Source organism: Mastacembelus armatus, chromosome 10, assembly GCF_900324485.2.
Source record: "Mastacembelus armatus chromosome 10, fMasArm1.2, whole genome shotgun sequence".
NCBI classification, from domain to species: Eukaryota; Metazoa; Chordata; class Actinopteri; order Synbranchiformes; family Mastacembelidae; genus Mastacembelus; species Mastacembelus armatus.
In genome coordinates this window covers 8537416-8556104 of record NC_046642.1, presented here as the reverse complement: position 1 = coordinate 8556104, position 18689 = coordinate 8537416, and the positions used below count along the sequence as shown (strand labels likewise).

Here is an 18689-nt window from a genome sequence, read left to right as displayed (position 1 = left end):
AAAGACATAGAATATACACACAGGAGCACACTGGTAGCTACATGCAACACAAACGTGAGGTGAATGGGGAGAGATTTTCTGGGCATTATGTGTCTTGGCACAAGGCATTTGTTTTATCTTCTGCCTCTGTGAAAGGAAAGATTAAGAATATACTCTGCTCTGTTTAAGGGGAAAATCAGCTGTCTTCTGACAAGTACATTGTAGCCCGCAGTTTTCTGTCCAGAATACAAAGAGACATTTATCACTGCAGCTGGGGTAAGGGAGGAAGAGAGCAGGGGGGGCAGTCTCCTGTGCTGCACCAATGTGCATTTCTTTTTTAAACCCTATTACTTCCTTTCTGTGGGAAAAACATGATACCGGCATCCTCTTTAATCCTTTTGAGATTTCATATGTTCAGTCTTTCCTTTTTTTTTTCACTGTGCCCCCCAATGCCTTTGTCATCCCCATCCTGGTTTTACTGGTACTGGTACTACTTAGTTCTTATCACCTTGTTTCTCTGGACATTAAAACCCAGATGGAATATGTAGGAAGAATACAGAGTTGTGTCAGCCCTCCTCAGTTGTGGCAACAAAAGTTTACTACCTCAGGCATACTGCTATAATATTTCCATATTTTGCTCTCTTCATGTATATTCAGTGAGAATGATTTATTCTCTAACATTTTATAGCCATTGAAATGCAGAATTTCTCTCTTAGAGGCCGTGCATATACTGTCAAACACTGCATGGCCAAATGTGCTCTTTGCTCATGAGACGTTAAACAGAGGTTAAAGAGAAGTCATCTGAACTACCACTACCATTACTAGCTTTCATTTGCCAATTAATGTCAGTGTTCCCTTGTTGTATCCTTGATGACCTTGCAGGAATGAGCTCACTTTGCCATAGTGCAAAATTTTCAGTAGGTCTCCATAGTGGGATCATTGTGGCTGTTAGTAACCCAGATTATAAACTATAGATGTGAGTGAAGGCACAGTAACTGGGAGGGGGAACCAATGCAGTGTATTTGAACTGAGGCAGCCTCCCCTGACCTTTTCTTGGCCATCAATCAACACTAGACCCTGTGTGCATTTGTCCTTTACTCTATCTTTTTATTCAAGAACCTCCCAGTCTTGTAGATGTCTGTGATCTATTTGTTCCTTATTAAACAAATTAACATCCACATCAGTAATTCAGATTGAGGAAACATGTATTGCTACTGAGTGTGATAGCGTCAGATCAAATTTGTGAAGTGCATCACCTAAACACTAGAGTTCACGAGTCCAACTGCACTGCTGTGCCATACACACTCTATGGTCCTAACTCAGCCTGTTTTGACTCTTTTTATGTGTGCTAAAGGTCAAGAGCTGAACACGATGCAGAGTGGTGTTTCTGCACCGTGGCATAGCTGGCGGTGGTGGATAATCAAATTAAACTAAATTCATCAGCATTAAAAACATTACTCCCAATGTCCCTCCATTTTTTTCTGGTGCTACTAATATGATGTCTTTAGCTTACTGCGCGTCTTTCTGAGTTTTAACGTAATTTTCATATCAGATTAGTATATTATGATGAATCAAGTTAAAGCGCGGTATACTATTACTGTAGCTGTTACATTAATTTACCTGTCTATAGAAGTAAGGCTGTAGAATTCAAAACAATTACTTTCAGTACATTCCAGAAAGTTTTGCTGGTTTTCCTCCCATGTACAATTGACTGAGGGACAGAATTAACTCAATGGATACATGTTTCCAGCCAAATGTGACTTTCAAACCCCACTGTCCCCCACCTCCTTAAAGGGGAGGATAAAATGTAATGGGAGAGGTTGGCTGTTAAGTTTAATGGTAGACAGGAAAGTCTCAGAATGGCTCTTTTTAATGATGTGCCTGTTCTTGTGCAGTCCTCGTTAAAGATGAGGCCAGAATGCCTGCAGAGGACTGGGAGGGTACTGTGGCCAGACACTGCACTACCCCCCAACATCTATAAGATCGGCTGTGTGGGTCCCAGCCTCCTTTGTGTGTTCTCCAGCACATCGTACAAATCATGTGCTCCTTCTGTATTCAGCTCACATTAGCATCACAAAATATATAAAGCCAGCAATCAGGCCATGACCTCTTATATCCACAGTGCTTCAAGCCCACACCACCCCCACCACCCTTCCTATTCCTCCTCCTCCTCCTCTTTCACTGCACTCCACATAGGTTTAACTAGACTAAATTTGCAATTGAATGTCGAGCCTGGTGTTTGGCTTTACCACAAGGCAGCCTGTTCCTCAGCTGTCTCCAGAGAAAAGGAACTGAAGGATCGAGAGGAGCGAGGGAATGGGATCTTTGACACCTGTCACTTCCACTCTGCTGCACCTTGCTCCTTTGCCACGTATAGGAACTTTTCATGTCACAGCTCAGCATGTTATGAGTGGGCACAGGGCTGAGAAATCCAATTACTACCGCTGTGTCAGACCCCTGCCATCATCCTTATGTATGCCATAGTCATGTTCCTCAAATCAGAAAAGATGTGCCTATTAGTTCCTTCTCTTTTCTTCAGACCAAGCTTCCACCTCCATTTCAATCTGTGTGTCTTAGATACAAGCTGCAGCTCTTTTCATGGACTGCCTCACTGCTGACAATCCTCTAGATAGAGTAGCACTGGCTGGTGGGTGGCTAATGCTACGGACATTGGTTCTGACTGTCTGATATTAAGTGGTATGGTGCAGGCCTTACTGTGGTGGAAAATGGAGACCTTGGGAATCAGCATACCTCCCAAAGGCCGAACAGAATAGCCTTTGTGACAGTGAAAAGCTGTGGAAAGGGATCACTCTTACTTTTCCTCTCCCCAGTAGGTGTACATCTAATGCATCTCTACACAGCAAGGGCCCCCCATGTGTTTTCCTCTCTTTTTTATTTTCTACTTGTCTCTGAGTGCCACTGTCAATCTGGTTCAGTTGCAAACAGGGAGATCATCTTTTCTAGCCACGATCAGTGGTCCCACTCTGACTGCATATGTTTCTGCATGGTGAACTAAACCTTCCCATCACGCTACATACCATCACACTCACCATGTTACACTGTCCTACTTCCAGAGGTTGTTAAAACTGTTGGGAAAAGGGCCAAGTAAGAATGTTTTTTTAAAGGAACAAAAAAAAAAAAAAAAAAAAAAAAAGGAAGAAAATGAGAATCTGAACTATTCTGGTGCTTCTGTGAGAAGATAAAATGGAATATAAAACACACAGTCCTGGCTGACACAAAGTGAACATGACTGAATGAGAAGCCACATTATATTAATTATGTAAGGCCACTCTTTTGAGGCAAAGCAGAAGCTCACAGAGACAGAGGAAATCCTAGGATATTAGTATGCTGCCGGGTGCGCCATCCCCAGTTGTTTGGACCTCGACACATTGACAGGCACTGAAGTATTGTGTTTATTTCAGATGGCTAATAGAAATGGCTCTTGAGGAAGGAAAAAAATCAAAAACAAAACTCTGAGAAATATCTCTTTATGGCAAATGTGAAACTATAATGGTTTCTTACTCTAGGATGTTTATGGGTTATAGATTGTTCAAAACCATTAAATCATAAATCTATTTCCACTCACTTGATTTGTTGTATTTTGTGACTGTGGGGATACAAACGTAGATTCACAAATAGAAATCTTGGTGCTGGTGAAACATTTAATTTATTATGCACCTATTTAAGGAAAGCTCCATGCCACACAAAGCATTGTTTTCCAATCAACCAGCATTATATTTCTCTGACATTTGCAGTTTGTATTTTCTCCCCTGCCCATTAAAATCTCTAAAACTTTACACTTGTGTAATAGGGATTTATTCCAGCTCATAACACACCTTTAGATTCGATTTAGGAATATCTATTTGTTACTCTTGGTTTACTTAGGAATGAGATAAAGTGACCTCAGTGACTTACCTGACATAAGCAGAGTTTTAACATTACTGATCATGGTCCATAGCACTGCCATTCTCATGCCACTTCTCCTTCCAGTATAGCTTTCATCTACCCTCAACCCCATTCACAGATGTAATTTAAAAGTCTGTTTCTGTCCCCCTTGCTTCTCCCAGACTCAAGGGTTTAGGAGCAAATTAGCTTGCTAGCTCGGTCAAGCTTAAACACAGAAATGCTGAATTTGTTCCAGTGTATTTAAAGATGTCCTCCACCGATGCATTGTAGAGGAAACGAGGCAAACCGGTGCTCTGGCTGGCTCACATGGCGGAGTGGGCAGGTCTGCCACTGGGACACCAGTAGCCTGCTGTGCTGAGTTTTGGGACTGCATTGTACTGTTATTGTGGGCCTGAGAGCCAGAACTCAGGTTAATTTGAAGCCCATCATCAGAAGGGCAATTTAGATGCTGTGAATGGACAAGAGTGGCAATTGCTGTGTCATACATCTCATCAGAATACATCTTTTCATAGTACTACACAATACTTGAACTACTCCTAATTAAAAATAAAATTGGAAAGTGTAATGTTGGCGCAGTATCACATTTTAAATAATGAATAAATGTTTACATGTAAATAATTGTTTACAGTCTTAAGATCCTCTTTAAGTTACCCTTATTAGTCCTTATTTAGGAAATTGCATTGCATACCAGCCAAAGTGCACACACACACCCAGAGCAGTGGGCAGCCATTGCTGCAGCACCCGGGAAGCAGTTGGGGGTTCGGTGCCTTGCTCAAGGGTCTGACCTCAGTTGTGGTGTTGAAGGTGGACAGGGCAATGGCTATTCACTCCGCCACACCGACAATTCCTGCCAGGCCTGAGACTCAAACCCGCAACTTTCGGGTTATAAGTCCAACTCTCTATCCATTAGGCCACGACTGCTCCCAACTCACCCTTTTAAATTGCGTGCAATCTCATTTGCATATCTATTTTTAAATGCCTGTACAATTAAATAAGAGAGCAAGGTCAATGTCAAAGAAGCTCTAGTGGACTTTTTCTATAGTAGGTTATAAAGGGTTAAACTTTTTTATAGTTATGAACTTTGATATAGTCTGTACTTCAAAATTAGTTTATTCAAATCATGAAGTCGAAAAAGGTTTTTCTGGAATAAATAGAAGTCTGAGTTTGGATCCTCTCGTATATTATTGCCTTATCTTAATGTGTGTTATCTGTTAGCTGTAGAACTCCACTCTAACGATTGCAGTAAAGGATTCTGAAGCTCAAGAGCTCAATAGGCTTGCAAAGCACCAAAACAACTGTAACTGTACATATTATTCCCTAAAGGTTTAAAAATCTTGAGTTAAAAATTTTACAGCTTGTGTTATAAGTGTGGAAATTGGTTACAACCAATAATAAAGTATCAAAATGGGTGTTTTAACAAAAGATGCCCCCCCAATTAAGTAAAACTACCCTTAACATTTGCCTTTGGACACTTCTCAATGATTGCTCCCTGCATGATGTTTCACCACAATTTGCTATTTTAGCTACATCAAATTATGTCAGTAAGATGAGCTCAAGTTGCAGTTTAATTTTGACTTTAATTGCATTTTTTCATCCTGTCTTTCAAATTTTAACATAATTATCTCTTTAAAATACATCTAACCCAAAGATGAATTTCCTCACTGAATTACAGCCCTGATGAGAGTTTCTTGGAAATGTTATATGTGGCCATGAAATTATCCAATTTTCTACCACAAAGCAGATATTCTTGTTTAAATGACATGTGATATGGTTGGGATCATTATCTTGTAGCAAAGAAAAGCATATACATATTTCAGTTATTATTACTGCATGTACATGAACCCAACTCCTTAACCAAAATACACTTAATGACCCCCCCTCCACTGAGCAGCACAGTGGCACTGTTTCCTCACAGCAAGAAGGTTCCAAGTTTGTAACCCAGTAGGGACCTTTCTGTGTGGAGTTTGCATGTTCTCCCAGTGCCTGCGTGGGTTTTCTCCAGGTTTCTCCCACGGTCCAAAAACCTGTATGTCAGGTTGATTGGTGACTCTAAATTGCCCATAGGAGTGAGTGTGAGTGTGGGTGTGTGTGGTTGTTTGTCTCTATGTGGCCCTGTGATGGACTGGTGACCTGTCCAGAGTGTACCCCTGCCTTCCACCCAAAGAGAGCTGGGATAGGCTCCATCAGATCCCTGTGATCCTAAATAGGAATAATCAGGTATAGATAATGGATGGATGGAAAGACTCTCCTCCATTTGACATCTTACAATCTTACATTTTACAATCCATGTTGCAGGGAAAACATGGATTTATTTTCCAACACCATTCACAGGTTTTTGGTTATTTATGAACATGTGACTCTAAAAGGTGTAACTACAATAACTTCAGCCCAACTGCTTTTTTTGTTGCTGCCAAAACACACTCAACTGCATAGCCACACACCATAAACCTGTATAATCAGTTTTTAACAATGACAATCTCGAACTCCTTCTGGGTTGAATGGTACAAAACATTTCATGCAGCAATATAACTAGTTGCTCCATGAGCGCTGATTTAACACAGATAGTTAAACCTGAACAGAATCTATTGAGTGGACTGTGGTTACACAGTGATCAGGAGTTCCATGTCAGTAGTAAACAAACACAGGAAGAATAATCTTTTCTCTACTCGGTCTTTGGATGTTGTTGGATTGTTAATGTGGTTGAACAGCTGAGCACTGTTCAGGCAGAAATGATACCAACCTTCATTGAGATGGTGGAATTTTTTAGACACGTGTTTCCCATCTTGAGAACCTTTTTTATCTGTTTAGCCATATTTTATCCACCCAGGCCTAATTCTCTGTGCCTTATTGCCTGGGTTAAATCCAGTTTTAAGTGTCTGCTGAAAGTTCAGCAGTTAAACAGCCAGTGTCCAGTGTAATGTATGAACACCAGGGCATGCATTATGATATTGACTGTTCTAAAAAACCCCCAGATGGCATAAATGCTGACCACTCTAAATCCTGCCCCTTCAAGCATTGCATATGTCATGGCAGGAGCCAAGGGTAATACTTGTAGTGTCTTACAGAAACGTTACTGAGACACTGCAACCTCTAGGAGTCAGTGATGGTGGCAGCAGGGCACAATAAGGTGATAGAATCCCTGCAGCATAATAGTATTTGTTGCTTGGGCATTGAAACCAGTCCACCCACGTATGTCATCATGACAACCAGCTCACATCATTTCCACTACATCATGCAGTCCATTGGCTAGTGGTCCTGCTTTTGAACAAAACAGTGCTCTGCGATGACATAGTGATTTATAAAGCAGCATAGCGATAGCTTTTATCCTCCCACTGCTGTTACACAGCTGTTAAACAGATGCTGTTTGTACCAATTTAGAAGCTAGTGCATTGTTTGTCAACACCAGTTTGGAAATTCATTCTTTATACCAGGAGCTGCAGTGGAATGCAGAGGATGGGCGGGATGGAGGGAAAAGAGACAGTGGAAATAAACATTTGAAGAAGTTGGCTTGAACTGTGGCTTTTAAAGCAACTATTGACAAATGCTTATAAACAAAAGATTCAAAATAAAGTTAACATGCCATTTTGCATCAGCTTTTAGGAGGACAAAGTCAGGCCTGGTGGAAGTGACAAGCTGTCAGACACTGTCTGCAGTGCTGGATGGATTAGACAGTGAATTTGTTCTTTATAAATTGACTGGTACTAATGCTCCGAAATAGAACCAGGGTCACATGAACCATGCAACTGTACGAACAAGGCTGCCCATTGAGTCTAATTTCCTCCATGACTAATATTTGAATGGAAGAATAGAAGGAATACTGGTTAGATAGAAATGAAAAGAGGAGATTTTTTGGTGAAGGGTTTATTTAATTACACCAATGTACATGATGCAGCAGTACTGATGAGTTGAAAGAGGACAGAAGGAGGAGAAGCATAAAAGATAGTCTTGTGCAGGAAGCTGTGAGGGTTGAGTCTAGCAGTATCGGGAGGGATGGCTTGATGTGACTGAACCAGATGCTGTGGGGAGAAGAGGAGGACTCTGTGCTCTGCAGAAAATGATGGCTTGCACGGCGTAGTAAGGGTGCCCCTCTACTGTTTGTAAAAACAAGACCATCACACTCCATCTTGCCGCTCCCGCAGGAGCCAGGCCTCCAGGCTGATTTATGGCCCACAGACTGAATTGGCTGGCTGGGATGACAGCAGTGCTTGGACACTCTCCCTGGTGAGTAGTGCAGGAGGCTGCTTGGCCAGGCCTCAGCCTCAGCTGGCTGCAGAACTGTCCTCTGCTATAGTTAGGGCAGACTAGATGTTAAGCTCCATCCCCAGCATAAGACTCAGGTGGGGCCAAGCCTGTTAGGTCTCGAACATACTTTGGACTTTGAGCACCAACCAACTAGTCACTCTCTATTTTGCTGGTGCCATCTTTTCAGAATTTTCCTCCCCTGTGATTCTTTCATCAGCTTCTGCATCACATGCTCTATCATGACTGTAGTCACAATTTAGATTTAATCAATCTTTGCCATGTGACTGCCAGAATGGAAAATTAATATGGAGCGCAATTAGAAAACAGCCATCTCACTGTCAAAGATACACAGGAATATCTAGATGAGAGCAGAAAAGTGGATGGCAGTTTAGCAGCAAATGAAAGCCTTGTGTACACCACTCAGACATGGCAGGAAATGTTGGCTTCAAGGCTGTTCTCAGCAAGGGTCAGCAGAGCTGTGGTCAAATTTATTTAACTTTCAAAAGATTTAATTCATTTGGATTTTATTCCAGTCCCCTTACACAACAGTGAAAAGAGACACAAAATAAAATGACACAGTTACTGCTGGGTGTCTCAATCACTGAAGCTGATTAATTGTCTTTTCAGACAAAAAACAGGGCATATTTGATAGCTTTGTTGCATTTTGAGGTTTTAATAACAAAGATAGTGTGGAAAGAACAGGAAAGCAAACAAAATCAAAGGGAGTTGGTCAAATCTATGCTGGCCACAAGTAAAAAAAAATAACCAGGTTTAAATTGCTCTAAATTATTTTCTTTCAGAACAGCCACATCACAATAAGTCTACATTATACTGCCTGGCTGTATGTTCAGGAGTATCTAATTTCGTAGGACAAACAAAATCAGAACATTTATTGTTACTGCTACAACAAAAATGTCAGCATACAGAGGAACTACAAAAAAAGTGGTTTAAGCCAAAAGTGGCAGACATTCTTTATAAAATGACTTATCATGCCACACTGCTGTTCCAAATTCTTTTTAGGGTTTTTCTTGCTGTAAAACCCAACTGACTGAATTGTGTCATACTGTAAGTCTCATTGTCCCATGACTGCGGTTAAACTAAGAAACACAGAATTACAGAATTAAGTTTTTGTCACTTAAATCTAGGTTCACATCAACTACCAAAATTATCTGTCCCTCCAAACTGGCTTTCTGTTTCTTGTGGCTGCTTATGCTCATTTTATAAGATTACATCATTGTTTTCGACCACTACTGCACTACTTTTGGAGTGAAAACTGTATCTGCTTTCCAAGTCAGGCTTCATGTATTAGCCAAACAGGACGCAAAATAGCTGGCGAAAGCTCAGGGAGTTTTTCAGGGAGTTGCCTCTTTCAGTAAACACATCCCTTTAACTTTGGTGTCAGGGGATTTTCATCTTTTGCTGATTTCTTCTTGTTTGCTACATTAGCAACAAACAAATAGTGCCTCCAGCTGTATGACATGAAGAGATCATTATATGAAGTGTACAAAGCTAAATCAAGCAATGAGCCTATCGGGGTGTGGGATCCCCCATTGCTCAAGCTGGCTTTTGTAACTTGAAGTTAAGACGCCTCTATCTGACGACAGGACTAAATCAGTGGCTGGCAGGCTGCAGATCAGATGGAATGACAGAAACGTGGGTTTTCTCCCCGTGCTGATGCAAAGTGACGCTATTCCCAGTAACTACAACCAGAAAAAAACATGGCCAGCACTATCAGGAGGATTTGAGGTAGCAATATTTATTGTTTTCCAATGTCATGTGTATCAGTACATAAATATTTAAAGTGCTCCCCAGTGCCTTTGCCAGACTTTCAACCTTGAGTCAGTACTAAAGTGCAGTATGTCAGATTTGATAGTAGTGCTGTGCTACTTCAGACACATTTTTCTTGCCTCCTCTACCATTAAACTCTTTGTATTTTAAATGTGGAAGACTAAAAAATACAGGCAACCTCCACCTCCCGATGGAGCTCCCTCAGTAATTAATAGGTATTTAATTGTAGATAGGAAGTGTTCCCAATCACATCCTGTACTCTGTGCTCTGTACTGTATTTTAAATTTGTTCCTGGAGGTGATTGGCAAGATTATTTTCCTGATGACTTTGAATACACATTCACAGCAGGAGGCGCCTTCTCTGTCTTCTATTCTGTACGTGCTTGACTTCTAAACCAAACTACTGCTGTAAAACCCACTAATTCATCTCTCACCATTAGTTTTTTTTTTGTTAGAGGTCAATGGCTGTCACTTTCTTTATTTAAATTTTTGTCTGCTCAATTTTTTGTGGGTCTTTTAGAGCCACATCTGCGTTTTACGAAGCTCCAAGCAGAGGCAGGATGTGTGAGTGTTAATGGCACTTGGCTTTTATAACAATGTCATTTACAACCCAGTTGCTCTCCCATAGACCCCTAAAGGAAAGGAGAGAAAATGGCATTCATTGCATATGCGTGCACTGCTAAGTAGAGAGCATACAACTTGTGTATATTTCTTTGTGCCTCGAGGCTTTTCATGCCTTAGAAAGTGCTTCAGGCTACAGAAAAAAAGCCAAAGTATTTAGAGGAAATTGCATTCATTACCAAGATGCTTGTAAATCTTTAATCAGTGGAGAAAAAGATCTACTTTGTCAAACATGTCAACCAAGATTTGAGGAGAAATTTCAGGTTGCTAAATATAGAGCTGAAGTCTAGCACATGTGTACAAGTTTGACATTTATGTTACTAGTTTTTCACATTGAGTTTTTCAGGGACAAGAAACATTAAAATATATGTCAAAAATCTAATTTCCATTGCTATGATGACTGAAATGTTGACAGCCTAAAGAGTCTGTATAAAATACAGTTGAAGACAAAGCTGTTACATAGGATTTAAAAAGAACATGGGATTTGAAAGAGTTTTAAAGTACTGTTGCAGTGGACAGTGTAATCTAGTATGTGGGCATGATGTCTTTTTTTAATTCATCACCCTGCATTATGTTCCTGGTACCTGGCAAAGGCTTTCTGTTGTGATTACATTATTACACTCTGATTGGATCCTTTCTATTTAAACAAAACCCAAGAGCCTCATTCCTTTTGTCTCTGTGATTGCCGTCAGTGCAGTTCCTTTGACTAATCAACATTCATGCTAAGTTACATACATTCGAAAGTGCAACTCATGGAAAAATCTGTAATTTGCTCATTCTCACTTTTCACCATCATCAAATGCATAGAGGTTTTATGAAGCTGCCTATTTAAGCTGTTCTATAGTTAATGTGGATAATAGTATGTAGTAATATTGTAATATTATGCTGTAAAATTTAGTTGCAACATGACTGTTGCGACTACATTTGAGATGCATGTTGCTCTACTGTTAGAAAAATGATATCTAAATTTGCATTTATTGGATAAAATGCCATATCTGTCAGTGTCTGTGTGTGTGTGTTTAGCATAATAATTTTCTGTATTCTCTATTTCACTATGAAGCATTCATCTTGACATTGGTCACTCAGTGACTGCATTCTTGGTGCTGATCATTTTTTTCTGCCCTCAAGCAAGATAATTACTCCAGAGCTTCACTTCCCGGATTTGGGTTCAGACAGCCCATGATACCCTGTACTTGTTCATTCAGTCATTCATTTAATCACCATGTTATCTGTCAGTCTCATCAGATTATACTTTATGAGAGACAGCTCTGGCATATCTGGAACTGAAAAGCCTGTCTCCAATCTTTAAATATCGATCCCCAGGGTGTAAGCAGAGGTCCCTCTCATGAGTGCAAGAAAGAAGGGAGAAAAACAGATCATTAGTGATTTTAATTAGGTGATCTGTCAAGCTGCGATTGCCAGATGTAAGCATATGCATTTGGGTCGATAGCAATCCCTCTCACAATTCGCTCTTGTCACCTTGGGCCTCTGAAACAGAGGATGACTCTTGCTATGAGTTAAACAAGCAGCAGGGGAGCACAGAAATGTGTCATTAGGTATCTGTGTGGCAGGTTCTTCCTCAAGATTGGAGCTGGTGGAAAATAACACAACAGGGTCCTAGAGAGATTTTGAAAATATATTTTCAAAAGTTTAAAAATCTTGAAAGGGTGTAAATATTTTTTTAGCAAATCTATATAAGGCAAATGTAATAAGGTATAGATTTAAAAGATTTCTAACACAATTATGGCTGCTTGGGCAATTAAAGTGTTTGTGAATTACTAACAAACAGGAAATCCAAAATAACAGCATTTCAGTGTGAGCAAGAGAGCACTTTTCTGTTGTTAGGATGCAAAGATTGGCTTGAAAGCCTTTCCCCTCCAACATAACAAACTACGAAAGAGTGCAGTTCTACAGACTCAGACAAATCTTTTTTTCACTCCAGCGTTAAACATCATTACATATTTATAACTCGGCGCCAGATGACAGAGACAGAGAGAGAGAGAGAGATGAACCAGGCAACAACACCGCAACTTGTCTGGTGTCTCTCTTTGTGAGATATCTGATTGCACTGTTTAAACCTGCCTTTTATCTAGTGTTGCTACAGAAAACCCAATTATACAAAAGCTGCAAATGGACTTTTGATTTAACAATACATAATTTAATTGGCATATTAGAAGTGCCCCAAACATCCAGCTCTAGTTATCAGTCAGAAGTGTTAAACAGGACTGTAGTCCTGAGCAGATGCAGGAATGCAATACAAATGAAAGCAGATCATTCAGTTGTATTTAACTTGGGCCATTTGAATTAACACAAATGCAATGTTGTTTTTCATTTATTTCATGGCAGATTTGTCATACCAAAATCAAATGAATGTCATGTGGGAGACTTTGCATGACCAGTCAAGCTGGATTTACTGACAAAGCTAACAGTCATGTTTTTTTCTCTGGCCTCTACAGATCCCAGTGAGGGCTTTCACTGCCAGGACGAGTGTCGCATCCTAGGCCACTCCGACCGCTGTTGGATGCCTCGTGTCCCAGTCCCAGCACGTGCCAAGTCACCCGAGCACACTCGTAATGTCATCGCTTTGTCTATCGAGGCCACCACAGTGGATGTGCCCCACTATGAGGATGGCACCACCAAGAGAACTTTTGCCACCTTTGGCAAGGATGGGCCTGAGGATGTGGAACGAGGAGAGATAAAGGGAAAGCGGACTCAGGAGTCTCAGGTGTGCAGCCCCAAGGCCAATGGTGGGGCGGTCCGTGAAGCTGGCAACGGGCGTGAGGCAGCCAGCCCCATCACTTCCCCTGTGCACCTGAAGAGCCCGGTGTCCAAGCCATCATCTGCCTACAACACACTGAAATGCCGCGACGCAGAGCGAATCGCCAACCACAGCCTGCTGCGGCAGCCAGAGGGGAAGGACAGTGAGCCTGCTGTCAGGGAGATCAACACGCTTCTCCATGATGGCCGAGACAAGGAATCCCCCAGCAGCAAGCGCCTGAAGGACATTGTGCTTTAGCAAGCTTCTCTATGATACACACCCACATGCATACACACATACAGTGTAAACTCATATATATATACCCCGCAATAGCAGTGTGTACACAGAAGAAAGTCAGGCTGTGGAAGTAGAAGAGACACACCCATTTGCAGTATACACTATTCAAGAACCAGCTCGGGCTGATGATAATGAGCTGTAGTATGCTGCAGTTAGTTGTGTGGTCAAGCTGAAATCGTGGATGTGGCTTTGTTGTAGTCGCAGTACTTTTTCCTTGTTTGCATTTTGTTCGTTTTTTTTTTTTTTTTTTCTTATCTGTCTGCCATGAGTGGACAGGTGTGTTGCTGTTGACTGCATGGACATGGTGGCCAGTGGGGCTCTCCAGCCCTCTCGCCAAAGCAGGACTCTATGTGTTTGGACACCTGAGGTGCCAATTCATCAGTACAGTTATGCCTTTTGAACTACTTTTTATCACAAACTGATGTTTGCCTTCTTTGGTTTTGCAGTTTGTTCCAACTGCTAAAATCATTCTTTGTTCCTTTGTATAGGGAGCTCCAAATGTATAATAAGTGACAGAGACACAACGCAGACATACGCAGGATTCATCTGAAACATGCTCAGCTTACTCCATCAATTTTTTAGTTCATTCTGGAGAAGGAAAGGGAGGCCTCTCGGCCTTATTCATCCCTCTCCCTGACTAATAAGAGAAACTTTCTCTGCGTATCCCTGAGGACATCCTAGTGTCATCAGACTGTGAGGTCTTTACAGTATTTATACTTTATCACAGATGGAGCTAAATGAACTCACGCTATCTGCCCAGCCTCTCTGAACACTGGAAATGGGACAGACAGATCCTTGTGTTCATATTGAGTTGTATGAAAAGAGACTTACTGCTTTTGAAATCTCCTGTGCCCAACCTTGATTGTAGCCAGTGGAGCACAAATTAGAACTTTGTGTTCTGGTCTTGTACTTTTTTTGACTTTTGACTATGGGGCTAGGATAGAAGGGATCGTCACTCATGTCTTGCTATGTGAAACTCTGTATAGGGTTTACTATTATCATTTTTAATAACCTGTTGTTATGTGACAATCCCTTTAATGTTTTGTTTCAAGAGAAAAAAACAAATAAACATTGGTGTTCAACTGAAGCTACAGTAGCGTTTGTTACACAAACACAAAAATAAAAAAAACATATATGCCAAAATATATTTTATAAATAATTTAAAAATGTATAATGAGAATATTTAATGCTGTGTAGTTATTTTATGAGTAAGTTATACTTGAAATTAACTTGCTTTTGTTCATTTGTCCTTTGCTTTTATATTGAACCAATTTGTTTTTTTTTTTTATTTTCAAAATGAACTTGGATTATTTTTGTTTACCGTGTGACCCCTGGCAACTGTTGACTTGCAGTCTACCTTGTTGTAAAGAGTTTCTTATTGGTCAGTTCTTGTGCCATCAAGTTTCTGTGTGGGCTACTAGAAAATGTAAAAGACAAAAAAAAAAAAAACAAAAACAAAAAAACCACCAAAAAAAAAAAAAAAAGCAATTTCAGCACCAACATGTGTGTGTCAGTTCAATGAGCTTAGAGTGAGATAGCAAAAGAAACCAAAAAAGATGCAAACAAAACCTTAAAGATTGCAGGATGTTGCTTAATCTTAGTATCTAAGGAGGAGAAAGAACTGTTCCCAGTGTTCTTCAAGCTGGTAACAGGGTTCCACCTATTTTATCTGTCTAATGAGTTGGCTTTCCCTTTGAGCCCAATCAAGTTTAAAGAAGACTTTTTCAGATTCAGCTGAAGGCACTCGGACATGACGGCTTGCTTTCCTCAGCACAGCTGTCACCGTGTGCCATCTGTGTTCAGTTGATCTTAAAGATGAGGTTTAGACCAGAGTGTTATATACAAGGCTCTCCCTTCCTACAAGCGCCACACAACAGACTGGGTGGAATCACGTTTGAACGAACTAAGGCCTCAGAAGAACCGTGTTGCACATCAGCAATGTGGTTTTATGTTGCTTTGCAGTAAACTATGTACAATGTGGAAACATATGAATGAAAATGGACAAATTGCATACAACAAACTAGATCTTGTAGCTGAATGTTTTGCTGGTCTCACCCATGGCTTCTGGCAACATGAAAATCGGAATAATCACTGAATGTATACAGCAGCTTATAATTAAACTATTAAATGTTCTCTGCCATGTTTCCTTGTCTTTTCTCGACCGAAGTTACTTTTAAGATTGAACTGAAATTCTCCTCAGGTTTTGTGTTTTGTGTGCATTGATGCTGTGGTTATGTGGTCTCAGCTTAATATAGGGGGAACAATTCAGGGGTCCAGCCTTTGCCAAGAGATGCTCTGAATGTATACCAGTTAAAATATATTTATTTATATATTTAAAAACAACAACAAACCTACATAAACCAAACCATTATAAACAGACATAGAGAAAACTGTTGAGAGAAATCTTTCTTCTTCTTTTGTGTTAGCGTTTAGACCTAGTTCTACAATTTACCCAAAAGGAAATTAACTATATTCTATTAAATAATCTGGTTTCTTTTAAGTGAGATAACACACATCACTGGTCTTGTCCTGAACTGAGTCTACACTTCAAACTGCGAACAAAGCGCTAAAGGGCAAAACATCGCGATGCGACGTGACGCACGTCACATGATGCCCATGTGGGACTACTGAAATGCGTAAGTATTAGGGTCTTTCTGTTTTGACAAAGTTAATGACATTTACACATAAAATTCTGAATTTGGCGCATGAGATAAAATCAACAAGGAAGTTGTTCAATCAGTTTTGTTCATGTCAGTGAACACGTTTATTATTTAACATCTAGTCAGTTGTGTCGTCTCATTGTGAGGCAAACATTTAAGAAGGTGTCTACTATCTGTTGTATTTAGCAGTTACAAAAATTAGAGAAAAGACGATCCCAACTAACAGAAACAGAAAAGACCACAGCATGGTGGCCAGGATGTTTTAATCTGTTGATTTAGACCACGTGTGTTAGGGCTACTTTGACTACTGTGACTAATTTATGGGAATATCAGAGTGTCAATTGATACCAATCAGGTTACTAATGTAATTAATGTAGGAAGCAGTGCAATGTTAAAATAATAAGCTTACATTTGTTTCCTTTGGAAATTACAGTTATAAACAACCAAAGAATGTTTACTGATTTCTTAGAAAATCAGGCTTTAATTTCAGGTCAACTTTAACAGCTGTGTTTAATATGCAATGATAATCAACTTGATCAGTTTAAAGGTATGAAAAAGGATGTGAATGTGAGCTGTAACAGTAGAAACCAAGTTTTCCATTTTGAAATAAATTTTACCTTGCAATATAATACATTAACAATCTAATCTAATGTGAATGTTTGAGAGCTGTTCTTGAAAACAGCATGATAACACCTGAAGTGATGTCTGGTCTATTTGCCATGATAAAATGGAAATTAACAGTTTGAGTGGAGGCTGGCTCCGGCGCTGCATTAATATTCCCTGCTTTCACTGTTGTTCTTTCCCATTATTTCCAAAGCAGACCTTTGGGATTGGTCCAACAAGTGAGGTGAGTGTGTGCTAGTGTCTATTTCTGATGGTAGTGCTCTTTTCATTTGCTAGAGTGGGTTGCACATGTCATTTTTGAGACATTTAACATCCTCAAATGTCTCTCAAAACACCACAATACAGACAGTGATCAGGACCATGTAGCCTGTCATTGAGACTCACATTCAGGTGGTGGTTAATGTTCTTTCACAGCAGCACAGCAGTATGATGTCATTACAACACAGATCCCACTTGAAATATTGATTTATTAGTTGGCTTTGAGTAGAAGCATCTAAAAGCTCTGAAATAAGTTCAAAGACAAGACTGAGAGGCTTTTTTTTTTCTCTGCTAGTCTGCAGCAATTTCTGTTACAGTTTCACTCAATACCGGCTCCACTTTGCACCTCCCCCATACACAGCAGATCTTTCTCTTGAGTAAGTTTGTATGGATTGATGAAGAGAAGCAGAGAAATGATGTAGAACAGGACACATTCTTGCGCTGTAGACACAGAAGAAGGGAAACAAATGCAGGGAGCTGCCACACAGCTGCCCACTATGATAAGAAAGGGAGGTTGGCTTCATTTCTATAATTAATTTGCCATTCCCTCTACACCCTCTGGTGGAGCCAACATGAAAGCTGGGCTGAAAGCGCACTTGCTAACACATCCATTAGTCTATAAGGAGGATCTTGTTTCTTCCAGAGAAGTTTTCTTCTCATGGGCAATGCAACTATTCTAGCCCTGCCCAGTTAATACGAATTACTCATGCCTTTTCAACCCATAAGTCTCCATAACAAACCTGACTCTCGCTCTGCTGCCAGAGTATGCACTTGAAGAGCTATTTGGATAAATCAGTTGCCTTATCATTAACCTCAAATACTGACTTAGTAGTACAATTTTGCACTAATTCTTTTAAACCTACTGTGTATGTTAAAAACTTTGTCTTTCAAATCAACAGTTTCCCCTGGGTCTAACCTTATTTGCAATGCAGAAACCGTATGTGTAAATCCTCAAAACGGTGCTTGTCCACGTATATTTAATTACTTCTGATTCATGGTGGTCATGGTCATTCTTCATTATGGTGAGATTTATATCAAAGGTTACCAGGACACACATCCTATTAGCATCCTATTAATGTTTCAATTATCATTTTGCAAAATGGTGAGAGGAGAAGAATTAAAATGATTTATTTCTGAAACAGACATGCATTGAAAAAGAGCAGGAGGAGGGCCCACAGCCTCGCATTCTTTCAGTACAAAATAGTTTGTCGCCTGTTCTTTTGAGTGAGACCCTCTTCCACCAACCCCCAATCAGTCGCACTCATCTCCGTCGCTCTAGTGACCTCATTCTATCAAAGGAGCCTGCAGCTGCTCCTGCCTCATTATGGCCAACTACTCCATTCACTAACCTCTGGTGAAAGTTCACCACAGGATTAGGTGGCAGACAACAAATCTCACAGTGAAGTAACAGACTCTTGTCCAATTTGCTGCGTGCTACAACCTTTGAATACAAGATGTTTGCCAAAACGAATAGAAAAAGACTGTTTAAAATGATAAAAGTTATAGTTTATATCAGTAACTGTGTCCCCAAGTGCAGTATCTACAGGAAATGATTTT

The 18689-nt window shown here is 40.2% G+C and overlaps 1 protein-coding gene across 4 annotated transcripts in view; it reads left to right on the top strand.

The window, feature by feature from the left end:
• The window catches only part of pcdh19 (protocadherin 19), a 57153-nt gene extending 41430 nt beyond the window's left edge, over window positions 1–15723 (top strand). For all 4 annotated transcript variants that reach the window (XM_026330217.1, XM_026330216.1, XM_026330215.1 and 1 more), the window contains exon 5: window positions 12992–15723. In XM_026330217.1, the coding sequence (XP_026186002.1) occupies window positions 12992–13551 (560 nt within the window). In that variant the 3' untranslated portion in view covers window positions 13552–15723. The remainder of the gene's footprint in view (window positions 1–12991) is intronic.
• The last annotated feature ends 2966 nt before the right edge of the window (window positions 15724–18689 follow it).